The sequence below is a fragment of the Lepisosteus platostomus genome, chromosome 4 (genome assembly GCF_059453375.1).
Source record: "Lepisosteus platostomus isolate fLepPlt1 chromosome 4, fLepPlt1.hap1, whole genome shotgun sequence".
In the NCBI taxonomy this organism is placed as follows: Eukaryota; Metazoa; Chordata; class Actinopteri; order Semionotiformes; family Lepisosteidae; genus Lepisosteus; species Lepisosteus platostomus.
In genome coordinates this window covers 70,482,196-70,500,175 of record NC_142614.1, presented here as the reverse complement: position 1 = coordinate 70,500,175, position 17,980 = coordinate 70,482,196, and the positions used below count along the sequence as shown (strand labels likewise).

The window sequence follows — 17,980 nt, the reverse complement described above, 5'->3', positions numbered from 1 at the left end:
TGGTGGCACCAATGGCAAATGAGAACAGCTCTGTAGTTCACCTTGGATTTGGACAGGAAACCAGTGAAATATATGGACAGTTCCAGTGCTGTACTGCTGGCAAAATACTCAATAAGAAATAAGCAATTTATTTTTCTTAGTAAATATCACTTGAATTCAGTGCATCAAATTCAGTCACATATCCATGATTTATTAGTTACTATAAGTTTTGTAAGCGTTTACTTTCCAGCATTATTTTCATTAACAGCCCCTGTTGTTACTGTGCTGCTGGGATTTCAGATGGAGCTCACCCCGAACAGCAGTCTGGATAGAACAGTGTGATCGATGGATTTGATTAGCTGTCCGTGCTCTGTATGGAGAATCCCGGGTGAGGCCGTCAGAAGCCAGTGGCCTGGTTTCTGGATAGGTCTCCAGAGTAGAGAGGTGCCATTGCAGTTGGTTTAAAATAAAGATATGAACCGTGAACAAAACAGTCAAGCAGAAAGAAAGAACACATAAAAAAAACAATTGTATAAAATGAGTTCATATAACAAGAAAGAAGCTATAGAAGTTAAATGCATTGACTGACCAAAGCCCCTGAGAGTGCGAGCTGTACAGTCACTCTAAACAGCCTCACATTACACCTGGAGGCCTGGACAGTTGCCCAGTCATAGACACCCTTGCTGTTATCACTCCCCAGCTGGGCCAAAGCAGAGTCTGTGAATGTCGTAAACCACATATTTTACAGCTAGCTATCCTAGTAACAGCTGAGCTTGATTTTTTTTTCCCCTGTTACTGTTATGATTTCAGAGGGGAGTACTGTTTTCCAGAGGTAGCTTCATGTTTTCATGAAGCAGCTGGTCTGTAATAAAGCAGGACAAAGGCCAGTCTTTCCTGCCTGTATGTCCGTGTCACCTGGGGCTGAGCTGTGTGTGTATGAGCAGCAGGAGAAACATTCCCAGTGTCCCAGAGAGCGTCTGTCATTTCTCTTTCATCTCTGCATTGAGCAGCATAACTCCTTTTCTGCCTTCTTACAGCTGTCTATACAGCATGAGTGTGCAGATAGGTGTTTCTGCTTTTAAATACACGGCACATGATTTACGTTTTTATGTATTTGACTTGCTGGGACCTGGTGACAGACGTGTGAAAAGTCAGATAACATAAATATCATGAAAAGCAGCTATGGCCCTGTAATCCCCAGTGAGAACAGGATTTCAGTGTTGTGCAGAAACTGAAACAAATGTGCGAATTGAATGCTGCAGACATTACTGACAGGTTTTTGGAAGTGCCGGTGGCTCTTGTACCTGCGTGGAGAGGAATTGAGGAATGTGCACAATGCACTCTGTTGCCGAGATTGTTGGAAGATGTAAAATCTCTCGTCAGGTGGCCAACAGCAACCTGTTTGAATGATAAATGATTGCTTGAGCTTCTCTTCCTCGCTCCGATCCCAGCGTCGTGCAGTGGCCAGGGTCGGGTCAGGGAGAGAAGGGCTGGGCTGTCATCAGGGCACGAGCCGCTGCTGTCGGCCCACTGCACTGAGGGGCCCTGCTGCAGAAATGGGTTCGAGTCGTATGGCACCTGCAGGCTTCGTTCTGGTTTAGACTGGCCGTGTCTTGACTGTAGGGTGAAGCTTCTCTCTGTACGAGGACTCCGGGTGTACGACTCCAGTCAGGCGCTTCACCGCGGAGCGGTTTCCTTCCCACTTGGCTTGGGGCGGTGCAACACACCGGGTGGTTTTATTGTGCTCCTTTCTCTTCCACGAGTCCTTCTCGTGATCTTTACACTAGACGGGGCGATGAGTGTGGACGTGGAGCAGAAAATGCAGCCACTCTTCCCATGCAATTTGTAACTGTTAGAGAAACTTTGGAGAAAATACACTTCATTCGATTTTGTATACTCTTTACCCCTTTAATATTCATTTCGCTTGTGTAGATTCGAAAGAGAGGATGAAATATAGCAAAATGGCACAGAGAAGATGTTACAATAACGGCGTTTTAGCTCCTGCGGGAGGGAATGTTCCCCCCCTTTTCTGGGGGGTGTTCTGGAGTCTCCCCGAGTCCCGTCTCTGCCCGAGGCACCGCTGGGGTGCAGGTGTGCCCGCGCTCGCTCCTAACGGCCCTCTCTTCTGCCTCCGGCCGCCAGACGTCCTGGGAGACGGTGGGGAAGAAGCGCAGCCTGGGGAAGGAGGCGCTGGAGAACAAGGAGAACCGGGAGAAGCGCGGGGAGCGGGAGCCCAGCCGGGGCCGCGGGGCCGCCAGCCGGAGGGGCCGCGGGGTCAGCCGCAGCCGAGAGCGTGGGTGTCCCGCGGGGCTCGGGGGTCAGTGTGAGTGGCCGCTGTCGAGAGGAGAGTGACGAGCCTGCGTGTGCTGTAAGGGTGTGTCCAGAGAGACGGCGTGTGTGCATGTCTGTGCCGAGAGCAAGTGGTCGGTATAAAGTGGGGAAAAGGAGTGCCTGCGGTTTTTGCCTATCTATAGAGTGTGGTGTAATTGAATGTGTGTGGGGTTCTGCTCCTTAATTAAGAAAGAAGGGCTGTGGTGTCTGTTGCTGTGCTATTGCAATGATATAGTGTACCTGTCTGTCTCGGTGCACAATTCTGACAGGACCCTGTGTGCAGCAGATACATGATTGTCAGTATATAATTGCATGGTATGTTATTGTCTGCAGAGGAGGAATGTGAATGTGTGTGGGGTTCTGCCGTTACATCAAGAAAGCAGCGGTAGTGTCTGTTGCTGCGTTATTGTTGTCTCGGTGCACAATTCTGACAGTACCCTGTGTGCTTGCTACAGTTCGAACAGAGGAGAACGGAGTGGATCTGATTCCCGGGGAACGAAGCTCGGACCGAGGCCGGAGGGGCAGAGGCAGGGGTAAGCACTCTCTTTGATGGCCTTTCCACAGTTCGCTTGTAAGAGCACCGTCCGAGCACCACTTTGTGTACTCCGGGAGGCTGCTAGTCAGTGAAGGTTTCTGCTTGAAGAAGTTACTTAAAAAAAGGACATAGTCTTAGGTGTTCATGTTCATGCATCATGTAGATCTAGACAGTGCAGGGAAGTAATAAAAATGCAGAGGGTAGAATAAATAGTTAAAACTGTAGCATTTAAAAGTTGTTTAGATCGTACAATGCACATAGTAAGATCTTGTTCACCATGTTACAAAAAGTGATGCTGCTCCTCTGGAATAATTCCCACAGCGAGCCACCAGAGTTGCAGGGTGAAAGAATTGAACCTTTTCAGTATTGAAAGAAGCAGACCGTAAGATCTGATTCAAGAATGTACAATGCTCAAAAGGCATTGAGAAAGTCAGCCCAGTGGATATCTTCAGAATGAATGGAGGAAGGCACCAGAGTACACAAGCGAAAGCCATCTGCCGGGCTTAAAACTGCAAACGATTGTAGGCAGCTGCCCAGCCATGTTGCTGAAGCTGATATCCAGGGATTTTTGAAGAGTAGGCCAGGCTGAAATCCAGGGGGTCAGTTACCTGCAGGCTCGATGGGATGGGCGGCCTCTTCTCGTAACCTTGCTTGTGTTCTTCTGTACTGTTCGCACTGTGGATGTACGTCTCCTGTCAGACTTGTCCTGTTTCATTTCAGGTGTGAAACCAGTATCTTTATTCAAGCCCGTTGAACATTTTACCAGACAAGGTCCAGGTGGTAGAAACAGCAGTGTCGTTTTTAGGAGCCCAGCCTTCTTTCCGTTCTTCAGAACTAGCTAGTGAATTCAGGAAGGCAGCCTGCACAATGACATAGGCCCTTAGTCTGAAAGTCAGCGTACTCCGAAATGACCTAAATCAGAAAAAGGAACAGGCTTTAAAACGCACATGCAGTGTACACAGTGCTTTTTGAACCAAAACAGATTGAAACGCTTTGGGAGGAACTTGAAAGGACAGTGGCGGGTGAAAAAGGCTCTTGGAAGTTATTAAAACTGACTTCAGAACGGGAGGTGAAGAACTACTGGGTATCACGTTTGTGGCCCTGGCATGTATGCAGGTGAGGTAGCTAACAAGCAGGTGTCGATTGCAGAGAAAGGATGTGGTAATTGATAAACGGGTCAATTCGTTGAAGGTTAACATAGACCAACAGATGTATAAATACAGTAGCCATTATACAGGCATGCACTTATGGACATACAGATATGTATAGCACAAATGCACGTAAGATTACTCTCTAGCTTTCTGAAAACGGAGCAGAAACCACAGACTGAGAGCCATTGGAGGACAAACAACGCCCAGTGTTTCATTAGCAACGGCTGAATCTATCCCTGTGGTTTCTATATTGGCTTTCTCAGAATGAGCCATCAGAATGGCAATGCAGTTTTGAGACTGAGGTAAAATCATATCCTCATATCTGGTATCGAATGTGACTTAGAGTTTGAAATGTTAGTGGCATAAAGTGGTGCATGAATTGAAACCTACTTGACAGTTAACTTGGCTTTTCTGTGCCTTGTGCCTCAAAAGTTGTGGATAAAGTTGTTGATGAATGACACCAGTTAAGCGTTTGAGAGAGAGGTTTCCTTTGTAACTGTATTGTCCAGCAGTCTGTCTGATTTTAAACAGTGAATTTAATAAGGGTCAGATTATCAGGTGTGCATATACAGTGGCTCCAGTTCACTCTGTGCACAGTATATATGCACTAATCGGTTTATTGCTTTTCATACGAAGACGTTTGTTTGCTTTACAGAAAGCAAAGTAAAATCCTGAAAACAAGTGCAAGCTTCAAATCTACAGTGGCTCAGTCTCAGGCGACTTGTCAAGTGGCTAGAGGGGTGTGATGATGTCCTCAATCATGTCTTCCCGGCTTTAGAGACCTGGAGAGCAGCACTGCCGGTCTGTCTCTTTCATGATGCCCGCAGTTTGAGATGAGCATATCAGACGTTTCGGAGAAATGGCAATCGATCAGTATGGCAGCTACCACCGGGAAGGAGTAACCTTCTGGCAGAAGTGGCAGCAGAAAGACCAGGGGTGGAGAAGGGTTTGTTACTCTATGTAAGGGGCCTGTTGGCCAGCCTGGTGTCGGGCGGCTCGGCCCAGCGACTGGGGTCCCCCCCCCTCCCCCCCCCCTTCTGTCTCCCTGGGACGCTCACAGCTGTCTCCGCCTGCTCCTCCTGCCCCGAGCTGGGCGCTCGCTCGCTCGCTCGCGGGGGCCACAGCAGTTGGGGGCGGGGGGCTGGGGCAGGGGTGCTGGGGAATGTTCTATTTCTGGCCAGCACCAATTACCGGGAACCCTCTTAGAATCCGTGGAATGCTGCATGTCAGGCAGCTGCTCCCGGGCTGCGTGGGCGCGGGGCCAGCGGGCCGGGTCTCCCTCGATCCGCTGGCGAGAGTGTGGGAGTGTGGGCGGGGTCGGATCGGCGCTTCGCAGCAGAGGCTGCCTCTGTGTCTGAAGTGTGTGTGACCAGGCAGATACGTGAAGGTTTTTGGTTCCAACGTGAATTTTTCTCGGTTTGACCAATAGCATGTGACTCACTTCAGTCCCCGGAGCTGCGCTAGAAACCTACCTGTAAAAATGGAGTGAGGGATGTTTTGATGTCAAGACATTTTTTGAGCTTTAGGGAAGGGAATTGCCTATTGCCCATTATTTGCCAGTCTCAAGTAGCAGAGTATGAGCTTAGACCGTTTTCACCTGGATATAATCACCCCTGTTTTCCTCATGTTAAACTGCATGGATGGGAAGCATTGAATGAGCCCAGGTTTTTTCCGAATCCTCCTCTCCTTTGCCCAGGAAGGGAAATTAACAAACCAGTCTACATCTGTGTGTCGCATTTGCTTCAGATAATTTGAGCTACAAAAATGTTCAAATTGCCGTATTTATAGTTCTGTAACCATGAGAATTGTACACTAAAATGTGTGTGGCTTGTGTGCGCATGTGGTAAGGTAGGGCAGTTGTAGGGCCGCTAAAGCAGTTTAAAAAAAACACATACTGTGATGTTCAAAATACAAAAAAATCTTAAACATGAGGTTAGAGAAGAGACTTTTCATGGAATGCAACTTAATGATGCTGAGGCTGTATTTAAGCAACTTTTCCCAGTTGATGGCACGGAAAAATGCACACTGCGCAAAGCTGCTGTGCTCGTGGATTTGCCATTCGTTTGGCCCCTGATGGTTTATCGTCTATAGCTCTGTAATGTGATTTATGTGTAGAATGTACTGCACTCTGACTTGATCTTAGGCTTTGGCAATGTGCAGTGTGGGCCATGGACAGGCCTGTTTGTTTTTCGTTGTGGTGTCTGGCCTTCTGGAGAGGTGCAAGGGACTCTCCTAGGTAAGGGACTGCAGGCAGAAGCAGTGCCAGCTGTCTGTGTAGGTCACCCCGCTGTCTCAACACACCTGTTTGCAGCCAACATCTACCCAGACAGCCTCGAGGGTGGGCTCTGGGGGACATTGTGACCACCGACGCGCTAAGGGCAGCTCACGCAGAGTGGAGCAGCCCGCGCTGCTCTTGTCTAGAAATGAAATCTCAGGGAGTTACAGTTGGGATCACGTTTCTGAAGCCGGTAACCTGGCTTCCTTCAAGAAACAGCTGGATGAGATGCTTGGATCAATGAGCTACTACCTATGAAACAGATCAGATGGGCTGTATGGTCTCCTCTCCTTTGTCCTTTGTCTCTGTTCTTGCGTTTATCAAGATGAACGGTGGCAAAGAAAGATGGAAGTTTCACTTTAGACTTGTGCTCTGCTCCCTCTCCTGGACACACCTGGCATTGCCTTGGACACACAGAAGTGTGAAAAAAGTACATTCGATGTTTGAGAGCCTCCACAGCCACTTAAACTGCAAGCGGATTCCTGTTTAAATTCGAACAGTCCACAAATACAGTAGGTGTGGGTGTACGTTGGCACTGACATATGGAAATGCAGACCATCAAGCATCCAGAAGACAACTTGTTCTTTGGGGAGCCTGGACCCTGGGCTGTGGGACCCCTCTGGAAACCCAGGGCGATGAGGTGTTGACCTGCTGTTGGTGTTTTTTGCCATCAGGGACTGGGGGCCGAGGACGGGGTAGAGCTGCGGGGGGCAGCAGGTTTTCTGCGCAGGGCATGGGGTGAGTACAGTGGTGTGAGCTTGTCTGCCTCTTCTTTCTTGCTCTTATTTCTCCTGCTTGTGTGGCGTTGTGTATCCACTGCGCTGTGTGAAAACCTTATCAAACAATTAACCGGGGATAGAAGTGATGCAGACATGCCAGTTCAGAAACCTTTTTTTATTTCTGCTCATGCAAAGACAGTTCTTCCTGGTCAGTTTCTTTTTGGTGTGATATTTATCCTCTCTGCTGTCAGCACATTACTTTCTGTGTTGGACTATTGTGCTTTCCTGTGTCCGTGCCTCTCTGTGCCGCTCTCTCAGTGTGCTTCTTTGTGCCTTCTTCTGGCCCTATTTCTCCGCCTTTTCCATTTTCTCTGTTTCACTCTGCCTTCCCTTCGGTAGGACCTTTAACCCTGCAGACTATTCGGAGTCCTCGGGCACCGGGTCAGGGGGATCGAAGACGGAGGGGTGGGAGTCTGGCGGCAACGATGCTGATGACGGTACAGGTGAGGCCTGTGCTCAAGCAATATGGATGTTTTCTTTCATTAAAAAAACCCGGATCTGCTATTTTTGTGAACCCTTATATTATTAACTTTAAACCTTCAAAGACTGAACGCAGCAAAGCATACTGCCAAACAAAGGACCCCTGAAGAAGAATCGGGCAGTTGTGATAAATGCGCTGTCCGACAAGGTGATGACTGCTTTCCAAGCCTCCCCTGTCGCCCATACTGGCACCTCGGATCCCATCCATCCGTCACCAGCTTGCAATCTGGGATCCCAAGACGGGCCAGGATCCTGTTAAGCCAGGATATGTGGAGGCTTCCAGACTGTACTAGTGGCATTCAGACCCACCAGCCTTATCTTGAGAGCAAGCCTGCAATCACCATGTAGCAAGAGTACAAGCTGAGAGCAGGGAATACCTTATTTTGCATAGTGGAAAAATCAATAAGTTTCCCCTGGACACTCCCAAAACCTTAAAGATGCATATTATGCCCCTTTGTACAGAGCATAAAAATAACTAGGCAGACACTAGCTTTATAGGAAATCGTTTGCAAGGGGTCAGATTTAATGGGATTTTTTTGTGATTATAACTTTTAGCCCAAATATTGTCTGAAGAAATTTCTTGATCTTTAATGTTCAAGTCCCTATTCCAAGCAGTGGCAGTCTGGAATAGAAAAGCATAGAAGGAAGCCATTTCCTTTATTTCACATAGACATCCTCAGCCCCCCAGGGGATACTGGAGGCACACATCGCAGAGCAAAGATGCCAGTGAAAGATGAAAATGGAATTGCTCGTTTTTATGTTTCTGCCCCACTTGGCAGAGACGACTCGACTTCCTGGGAATGACCCCTGTACTGCCCAGGGTGAAAGAGCGTCTGCAGAGGTGGCCGTTCATGTTTTGTAATGGTGCTGAGCTCCACAGCTCCTGATGGGAGATTTGGCTCTTGCTGGAAGTGCGTTTCCCTGTTGTCCCTGGAAAGTCACAGGAAATACTGTTGTGACAGAAAAGGTGTACCTAGGCCGACATAATGTGCACCCTGCGTCACTATGCCATATAATCAAAATAACCAAGGTCAAGCCAGTGACAACTGGGCCATAGGACTCAGCCTGCACTGTGACTGGGCGTCTTTACAGAAGCATTTTATTTCAGCTGAAGCAAGAGATGAAAGTGCTTAGAAAATCCAGCGAGGGGGAACGGAGGCAGTGATGCACCTGCCTGCACACCTGGTGTCACGTCTGTGGCTCATTACCAGTGAATGGTGCTTGTTGCTGTAGAAAGGAAGATGAACTTTTTATTAAAAAAATGACTCATGGTTTATACAGTCTTTACGAAAGATTTAATGTGAACATAGAGTTAGTATACTACTAGCATTATAGGTTTTAAAATAAGCATGGATTTTGTGAGAGTGACAGTACTTGATACTTATTTTTCTCTTCTGTTCATCAGTACTTCTTCTCTTGATTGTGGTCATTCTGTGTCTCCTCTCTCCCGTTTCAGCTTCTGTCTCTCTCCGTCTTCCCCCAGGAGCCTGGAGAAACTCCATGGACGACTGGGCTGCAGATGACTGGAATGAAGATGTGAGTCACTGAGACAGGGAAAAAGCCAAAATTCAGTACTGAAAAAATAAATTAGACCCATTGCTCTATTCCTCTCTATATTTCTAGTTTACGGTAGCATAGCTCAATGAGTGAAGCTGGAGAACTTTGTTTGGATTTTCCTGTCACTTGCATTAGTTGATAGACATTCACTTGTTTTCGTTTGTGTTGCTAATGCATATTGTTTTTATGCCAATGAGCTAATTGCAAATAATAGGCTTTGAACAGGTGCCTTGTATTATATTTGCAGGGGATGCATATAAGCGGTACATTGTCTTTGTGCTCTTTGATCAAGCATTTCTGTTCGTATTGGCTGCTCTGCGTGGGAGGGTTTGTTGGTTATAGACAGGTTGGAAACTTCTATGAAAAAGGTGCATTGAGTTGAGGGAAGTATCACAGCAGGCGTAGCAATTGCACACTTTTAAACTTGACCAATATTTTGCGTTTTCTTAGACAAGCTTCAGGCAAAATTTAATTTTTTTAAATCTTAATCTTAATCTTAATCTGAGCTCTCTTGAGTTCCTCTCTGTGTCCCAGAGCCCTGTTGTGCAGCAGCCTGTAAGTATCTGCAGAACCTCAATGGAAATGACTGGCTTGGTATAACACCAGGTCTTGCATTGCCTGTGCATACTTCTGCTGGGAAGTCCTTTTTGTGTCTGCTGTTCCCTTGATTATATTAGTCTAGAGCCAGTTCAAGCATATTATACAAGACAGGACCGAGAGCACGTGACTGCTCTTGGCCTGGATGGCACCCAGAGAACGGGACACTTTAAAGTAGCATGTAGGAGTGAGGAAGCCTACCTGGAATACCTGGAGAAATCTGTACAGATGATTAAGGACAGGGGTGTGCCACACAGGGTTTGGCTCTGGGCTTCTAACAGGGAGGTGGTAGGCGCACATCTTAATTGCGGCACCACTGTCACACCCTCGGTCAAGGAGTTGCCTTCTTAGCCCTCTAGTTAACTACCCTACAGTATAAACATGTAACAGGGCTCCGTGGCACTTAACTGTTAACACAAGCTGGGATTCGGTCACGGTCACCTGCGGGCTCAAAGCCCACATCATACCAGTGACAAACTCCGCCGCATGGGATAGGGTCTTGTGCTGCAGAAGAAGCTCTTGGTTTCAAAGGCATGTAACAGGCACGTTAGTCACTTTAAATAAAAGCATAAGACAAATAATTATAACCTAGGATTACCTAGGATTTCTTGTTGTTGCTGCCCATGTTCCTGAATGGAGCGTTTTCCTTGGGGCATTTCTTCTTCGGTGTGCTGAACTGCTGGCTGTGGGAGAGGGTGTTGTGATGATGTCGTGTTGTTTCATGCTGCAGCTGTCCGAGACCAAAGTCTTCACCGCCTCCTCCTCTGCCCCCGCCTCGGAGAACCACGTCGCGCCTGGACAGAGGTAAGGCCTTCGCTCAGCAGCCCTCGGCAGTCACCCTGACTGCAGCCCCTGGTCCAACCAAACGCTCTTCTGGCCAACTATGGAAGTGTACAACAAGTTAAAAACTGTTACAATTCTTTTTGTTGCTGGCTTAATTGCCACGAGGGCTTCACAACAGAGCTCCGACTATCAGGGACTCTCATTTGTACCCTGAAGAGCAGGTGTGGGAAAATGGGAAAGCGTTTTAAATTAAATGAAGGCAGGAAGACTGCAGATGCTCCAGTGCTTTGGATTTAGCCACAACTACGAACTAACTATTGCTGTCCTTGTGATGAATTGAGAGCTTTCAAGCCTGTAGTCTGTCCTGAAGGATGGACTATAAGCCTCTGCCTCTCAGCATGTGTATTTTTTGGTATAAATATATCACACGGCGGTGACAGAAGTCTGTTTTCTGATTAATGTATTTTATTTCCAAGCACTTCAGTTTGTCATATTTGTCCCCTCAAGATTGATGTAATCCTGACGGTATAGTTGCACTTTAAACTCATTAAAGTTATTGTCATTAAACTGTAAAAAAGGATGTGCTGCTTTTTTAAGGCTAGAAGATTTTTTCCCCTCTCACTATTGTGTCACTGTTTCATGGCTCAAGAGTTCTGAATCCAACCCCTGCGGACTGTGGTTTTAAAGCCACCTTAGCCGAATCTGTAATTCGCTTAGTGATCCGGCTCATTAACAATTACTGCCCTGTGAGAGCCTCTCCTGTCCTGTGCTCCCCATGCCAGGAAACGCTCCTCTATCGTAACGTGCCCGGAAGACAATCAAAGCCACTGAGACTTTCAGGTCTCCTGCTCATCTAATTGGACAAAGTTCCCAGTTTGCCCGTCCGTCGCCCAGCTGTTTATTTAAGACCTGTAGAACCCGAAGCCCCCCGTAACACAGGGGCTCTGTCCAGGGTCAGAGTTAGTGACCGGCACTCTAGCAGAGAAACAAGGAGAGTGCCATCTCCTCTTGATCTCAGTGTACTGTTAGTATTAGGCTGATTATAAAGGATATCTAAAGCATGATTCAGACCCTGTTAAACCATACCTGTTGGGCATGCTAATCTTAAATAACTTAGCTAGTCTTGTATTGGAATCATTTCCTGAGTCATGTGGCCTTGTTTGGTGACAGCAGATGTGTCACGTGTTATGGACAGCCTCTGATTGTTTTTAAGGTATACAGGCATTATCCTGACCTGCGTTTTGTCTTCCAGCATCGATCTGGCGGCATTGCTTCAGAAGCCGGTGTCTGGGACGGCAGAGTTGAACTGCTTGGAGCCCTCATCCCCGCAGAATCTAGGGCAGAGCCTGGTGTTCACCAACTCTCACCACTCCGCCCCGCTGCCCGCCAGCACCAGCAGCTCCGCCATGGCCAGCAGCTACCCTCAGCACAGCCTGGTGAGAGACGCCCGCCGTCGGGCAGACGCAGGCTGACAGGGGAGCTCAGCTCTTGAGTGGCCTTCTGCTGCGCGTTACTGGGAAATACCAGTTCACCGCGAGACCTGTAGTTCCCCCACTTGGCCGTCTTCCTGTTGGCAAGCTCTGCGGCTGTCGTTTATAGTCGTTTACGTCTCAATCTGTGGTCTCATTTTTTCCTAGCCCTTCTATTTCCTCTTTTTCCTACAGTTTACTGTATTATAGTAATTTATGCATTTTTCTAAGGTGATCTGTTCTCATTTTAGAAAGGGGGGATGAGGGATAATATCTGTCCTGTTATAAAAAAAGAACCTCTCCTGTTGTGTTCAGTGAGAAAGGCACTGGGGTTAGCGATGAAAATGAAGTTCAGAATCTTAAAGGGGCCCTACAGTGTGTTTCAGTCGAAGTCTGCGGTCCCTCTAACATTTTCCAATTTTGTCTGTTTTTCCTCTTTGTCTCCTTTTCCCTTTTGCGCTCTTCCCAATGTCTTCGTCTTCTTCACCTCCTCCCTCCTCCCGCCGTCAGTCTTCAGTCCTGGGCTCAGGGTTTGGGGAGCTGGGAGGCTCCAAGCTGGCCTCCCCGGCAGGAGCACAGATCCTGGAGCAGCTGAAGGCCCCCAGCCGGGGGCAGCTCCCCCCCCAGCAGGCTGGAGGAGGGGGCAGCAGTGGCATGGGGGGCATCGCTGGGGCTCCCGGAGGCCCCAGTGTCTCCACCTCCTCCTGGGACATCAAGCCCCTGGGGTCACAGAACACTACAGCTCTCTCGCAGTTCGGTGAGTATGGCAGGATCACTTCTGACAGTGCAGGGCGGAGCTGTCTCTCCACACAGCCCAGTAGCCTGTGACGCTCAGCTCTCAGCCCGCAGGCCCTGGAGCCCAATGATGATGCCTGCAAGCACATAGCTGAAACCAGTGTGTCTTCCTCGGGCACACAGCCCACACAATCACAATACCCCATTGTCAGGCCCACTAGCTTCACAGACACCTTGAAATCTGCAGCAGCTTACCACGATGCTGTAACAAACCCGCAGTGATTTCAGGGGCACTGGCACACACCTGTTGTTCATGCCTGCAAAGTTCAGAATTTACACGGGTTTTCCACTTCCCTGTTTTATCCTGTGCTTTTTTTTTGGGTCTGTGTGAAGCCCTCGCTCATGTACTGGATGCAGAAGACTTGCCCAAAAGCAGTGATTTTGTCTAGTTTACATATCGGCCTTTTTCGTGTCTGCTTACCTGTTGCTGACTTGCACGTTTTTCCTCCTGCAGTGTCACAGTTCTCTCATCAGAAAGCCAGTCATTTTTAATGCAGCAGAGCTCTCGTGTTTGATCTCCTCCAGCAGACTTCAAGACGCAGCCGGAGCCCTCCCTGGTGCTGAGCCAGCTGAGCCAGCGTCAGCAGGCCCAGCCAGCCCTGCCCCTCGCCCGCCAGCCCAGCCCCCCCGTGCTGCCCCCGCCCCCCCCCGGCCTGGACTCCTTAGCCCCCTCTCACCCCAAACCGCGTGACCCGTCGCCCCCCGACTCTGCTGCCAAACTGCTGCCCCTCCCACTGGGTTCCACAGACTCGCAGAGCTGCGCCACTCAGCACAAACAGATCAAACCACAGAAACGCAGGATACCTCCTACTTCCAAGGTATGGAATATACAGTGAGAGCCTGTATTCCTCGCAGTCTGTCAGTCCGCTGACCACTTCATGTGGCATTCACAAGCATTTCTAAGGGCTCCACTTACCTCTGTAAGGTCACTTGTCCTGTTGCTGTGGTTTGTGACAGCGATTGTACCGTAGTCTGCTAAAATAGCACACATGCTGTTGGAGATGGTGCTGCCTCTAAGAGCTGCAATTTTATCGTTTCAAAGTAGAGCCTGAAAAGGTACACAAAGCTGTCTCAGAACTCAGTGACATGAATTTTGAGTTTATGTGTTTCGTTGATGTATTTGAGTTAAAAGATGTTACCAGTTACAGTATTGTCCCAATATTATTTGTCTTATTGTGGTGCAAACTAGAAACAAAAGTTAAATGTTGTCCTAGTTTTGAAATGCAAACCTAGTGATCAGTCCTGGAGCAGCAGGGTGTATTGTTTTGACAAGCTTGACAATCACTCTCTGAATACACTCTTAGGAATAAAATTCAAAATCTGAGATTATACGTGACGAGATTTGTTTAAAGCCAAATCTTAACCTAAATTATTAGATGCAGCTTGGAAAATGAATGTGAATGTGTTACATGAATGTGAGATTGGCTTCACTGAAGTGGTGTGAAAAAGTACAGTTTCCGGTAGTTTTATTTTATCTTGCTGAGCTCGCAGGAGACTGTGTGCCCAGTTCAGCTTCGTCGGAGAAGCACAAGCAGTTTTGACAGACATGAAAGAGTCGCATATGTTTCTCTTAAACATTTAGGAAAGCTTCCTTACAGCTGTGATAAAATGAGCTGCCTGTTCTCGGAACTCGGAACTGTCCAGCTGTGAAAATCTGTCAAGAACAAAGTCACTAATGTATACATCAGACACTAATATATTTGTATTTGCACTAAAGATGTGGAAACACTGTGGAATATTTTAATACAGGAAGTCTCTGTATTGTGGTTAAATAATCTATTATGGTGTACTTTAAAACAGGTAGAAATGACATGGGTGTATTTTTCTTGTTTCACCCTTCACTGTTAGATTCCCTCTTCTGCTGTGGAGATGCCAGGATCTACAGACATGACAGGGCTAAATGTGCAGTTTGGAGCGCTGGAGTTTGGGTCGGAACCCACTCTGCAGGAGTTCGGGTCGACGGAGAGCACCAACAGCGAGCTGGCAGCACAACCACAGAACAGTCTGTACTCCAAGACCATGAGGTGAGGCCTCTCGGACTCGTGCTTGCTCTCCCGTGATCAGTGTCCTCACTGAGTCCTTATTCCCTGGGACACTGGGAAAAGTCAGCTGTCTTACAAAATTTCGTTATCCCAATTAATAAAAAGTCCTGCTTTCTTGTGGCGTAAAATGCATGTTTCATTATCAGTAGGCTCATACTTTGCAGGACTGGGCTGTGCCATGCCTGGTATCCACTTCAACCAATTGTATGTGCATTAGTCCTGAGGGTGGTGAGACTGCTTCAATTTTCACAGTCTGATGGTGCCACAAACCTTAACTGTGCCAGCAGTTCACAAAGCTGTGTGTTGAGGGCTGATGAAAAATGTATTTTTAATAGAATTCCTTAAGGAAGCATCGCATAGACTGCCTGCTCTGTGCTTGTGCCCTAGATAAGGGGCACTTGGGATCTTTTCAGTAACCTAAATAGGAACAAGTAAAGGTTAATACCACCGTGAAAATCAGAATGAAGAAAAACAGTGGTTTGGCTGTTGAGCCTTCTTCAGGTCTCAGCCGCCAAAACGTTATGTTGGTTCTTCCTGTTTCTCGGAGTGGAATTAACCTTTACTTGTTCCTGTGCTGCCAGTGCACGCCGACCCAGCCTTCAGGCCCTTTCCCCAGAAAGTAAAAATAGTTAAATGTTTCAAGAAGGTTCAGGGGGCTTGAACCCTTTTTAATGCCTTCAGTGCTTTGGAAAATGGAAGACATAACCGTGGAGAATGATCGGTTTTCAGAAAACGCGGAGAAGATGTGGGCAGCGATGACCCCCAGTACATTTTGAAACTCATCTCAAGATCTGCGATGCCAGCAGGCCCAGCCCGTTTTGTGATCACGCCTTTGTGTGCTCTTCAGTGCTGTTTCTGAGAATACAGTTCGTTTCTCCTGGGGCTTCTGGGATATGGTAGTGGCGTGCAGAATTGCTTGCTGATAATTCCGGGGGCAGAGTGATCGTTCTCCCCAGGTTGTGGTGGTTCGGTCAGCAGTGGCGGAGAGGCGCTAACGTCAGGGCGTCGTGTGTGTGTTTGCTGTTGCAGCGAGCCTCTGAGCGGCTCCCTGTCAATGTCCCTGGCCACCGCCGACTCCACGTACGCCGCCCCCACCGTCGCCTCCTCGGGTCTGTCTTCGCTGCCCCCCCACAGCCCTGCTCCCCCGCCTGCCACCTCGGGGGGGGGCTCCTTCGAGCAGAGCGCACCCCAGCACAGCCGCATCGCCTTCCCCAGCCCGCTGGCCCCCTCCCCAGGGAAGGAGCCGGTGCCAGCCCCAGTGACGGTGAGTCCCGGAGCGGCGCCGGCCGCCCGGCCTCGGAGCGCGGCCCATCGTGTGGCCTGGAGCCGCTGTCTCCTGGTGCGGTGCGAGGCCTTGAGATACCCTGGGTTTTCTCCTCTCCGGCGTCTTCATTTCTTGTTTGCAAGAACAGATAAAACTAAGTGAAGTGCAAATGACTTCTCACAGCTGTCCTTTTACAGTGCAAATTTTCAAATATGCATCCTACCTTAGAATTTAGTCTGTTCTTATCTGTTCCCTTTTACAATATTTAACAAGTATTTGACTCACTTCTAACCAAACTGTATACCTTCAAAATAAGGAAGATGCATAGGTTTTTATGATTAAGAAGAGGGAGAGAGGTTATTCTGTTTCTCAACCTATTCGGACTTTAATAATGCTAATGTTTCTTTATTAGCCCTATACAATTTCTTGCATTAGGAATTCGTCTTTTCGCATACTCCAGCTTTTCTCCATGGAGACACAGACAGGGAGAGAAGCTTGGGGTCAGAGCGCAGGGTCTGCCATTGTACGGCGCCCCTGGAGCAGTTGGGGTTAAGGGCCTTGCTCAGGGGCCCAAGGGAGTAGGATTCCTCTGCCGGCCGCGGGATTTGAACCGGCAACCTTCCAGTCACAGGCGCAGATCCTTAGCCACAGAGCCACCGCTCTGCGGTGTACATAATGTACTTGACCCATCTACACCAATATTTGACAAGTCTGTTCATCTTTAATTCAAGTGAAGATGTCATTATGGAAAAAAATACACATTTCAGTTAGTACCTCAGTCCAACGGCTCTTTGTTGGTAAGTCCAGGAGAAGCCACTTTTCTTACTGGCTTTTTACCCACAGCTATAAGAACCCCGAAGAGATATTCAAGACCATGATTTCCAGCAGTTGCTTTCTGACCGGAGGGGGTGAATTTGTACTACAGGATGTTGCACTGTTGACTGTCTGGCCGATAACTGATGAGTGTTGTGCTGTAATTGCAGAACGGCTTCAACGGAGTGCGAACGCCGACGGGGCTAGAGAGTAAGTGACATTAAACCTCTCCAGTTTTATCTGTGCGTGTCCATCGCTGTAGCTTTACCTGCGGCTGGCGCCAATACCAACTGGTGCAAAAGCATTTCAACAAGGCAACAGGTGTATAAGCTTTTGGTTAAACCTGAGGGGTATGCGACGTGCTCCCTGAGAAAACGACTTGATTTTTTTTTTTTTACCAGATCAAGTGCAGGATTATCTCTGTGTTTTATGGGTCCAGCCTAGCCAGTGGATGCGTTTCTGTCTGACACTGTTTGGCACTGTTCTCCTTTGTTCCTTCTTTTCCAGCTACATCTGCCTCCTCCACCCCCAAGCCAGAGTCGCCGTCCCTGCCCAGCGTGGGCTCTCTGCCCAGCAGCGTCGCCTCCCCCGCGTCGTCTCTACTGCCCCCCTCTGCCCCCCAGCACAGCTCCGCACTCCCCAGCCTGGCACCTGAGCTGCCATCCGCCTCGTTACCCCAGCTTAGCAAGTACGCCCCCTCTGTCTGTCTGCACAGTTCCTTGCAGCACAGACTGGCACAGGTTTTCCTCAACCTGACTTGTCTGGCGCTCTGTCTCTCACTACACGGAATGCTGCGATGCTGCCAAGGTTTAGCTGGCATGCCTGCCCCTGCCATCTTTGTAGTAACAGCACTGTTGTTGCACAGCTCAGCAGGGCCGCACCCCCTTTATTCTGTTCTCTCTCCCACCACAGCACTCTGCCACCACACACCTTCAACACTTGAGATTTTCTTCCACCCCACAGAAAAACTAACACCGACCTTCACTTCCCTGGTCTGGTGGTCCTGGGACAGAGGGCGATGCCCACAAGCACATACCAGAACGCATTGAGCACAGGGCGGCACAGCCACTGTCCCTTAGGAGTGCTGCCCATCTTCAGCTCACTGTTTTCTCTTAGCAATTACGTATCCT

General features: G+C 48.5%; 1 protein-coding gene across 2 annotated transcripts in view; it reads left to right on the top strand.

Annotated features, from left to right (window-relative positions):
* ubap2a (ubiquitin associated protein 2a) overlaps window positions 1-17,980 on the top strand; it is a 47,469-nt gene that overhangs the window by 19,216 nt on the left and 10,273 nt on the right. Inside the window, exons 5-17 of one of the 2 annotated variants that reach the window (XM_088630523.1) lie at window positions 2,122-2,272; window positions 2,766-2,843; window positions 6,946-7,009; window positions 7,390-7,493; window positions 8,987-9,066; window positions 10,415-10,488; window positions 11,720-11,903; window positions 12,447-12,693; window positions 13,257-13,549; window positions 14,580-14,755; window positions 15,803-16,037; window positions 17,021-17,060; window positions 17,358-17,538. In XM_088630523.1, coding sequence (XP_088486649.1) covers window positions 2,122-2,272; window positions 2,766-2,843; window positions 6,946-7,009; window positions 7,390-7,493; window positions 8,987-9,066; window positions 10,415-10,488; window positions 11,720-11,903; window positions 12,447-12,693; window positions 13,257-13,549; window positions 14,580-14,755; window positions 15,803-16,037; window positions 17,021-17,060; window positions 17,358-17,538 — 1,907 coding nt within the window. Of the gene's footprint in view, window positions 1-2,121; window positions 2,303-2,765; window positions 2,844-6,945; window positions 7,010-7,389; window positions 7,494-8,986; window positions 9,067-10,414; window positions 10,489-11,719; window positions 11,904-12,446; window positions 12,694-13,256; window positions 13,550-14,579; window positions 14,756-15,802; window positions 16,038-17,020; window positions 17,061-17,357; window positions 17,539-17,980 lie in introns of both variants that reach the window. The other variant, XM_088630522.1, reaches the window with a different exon arrangement.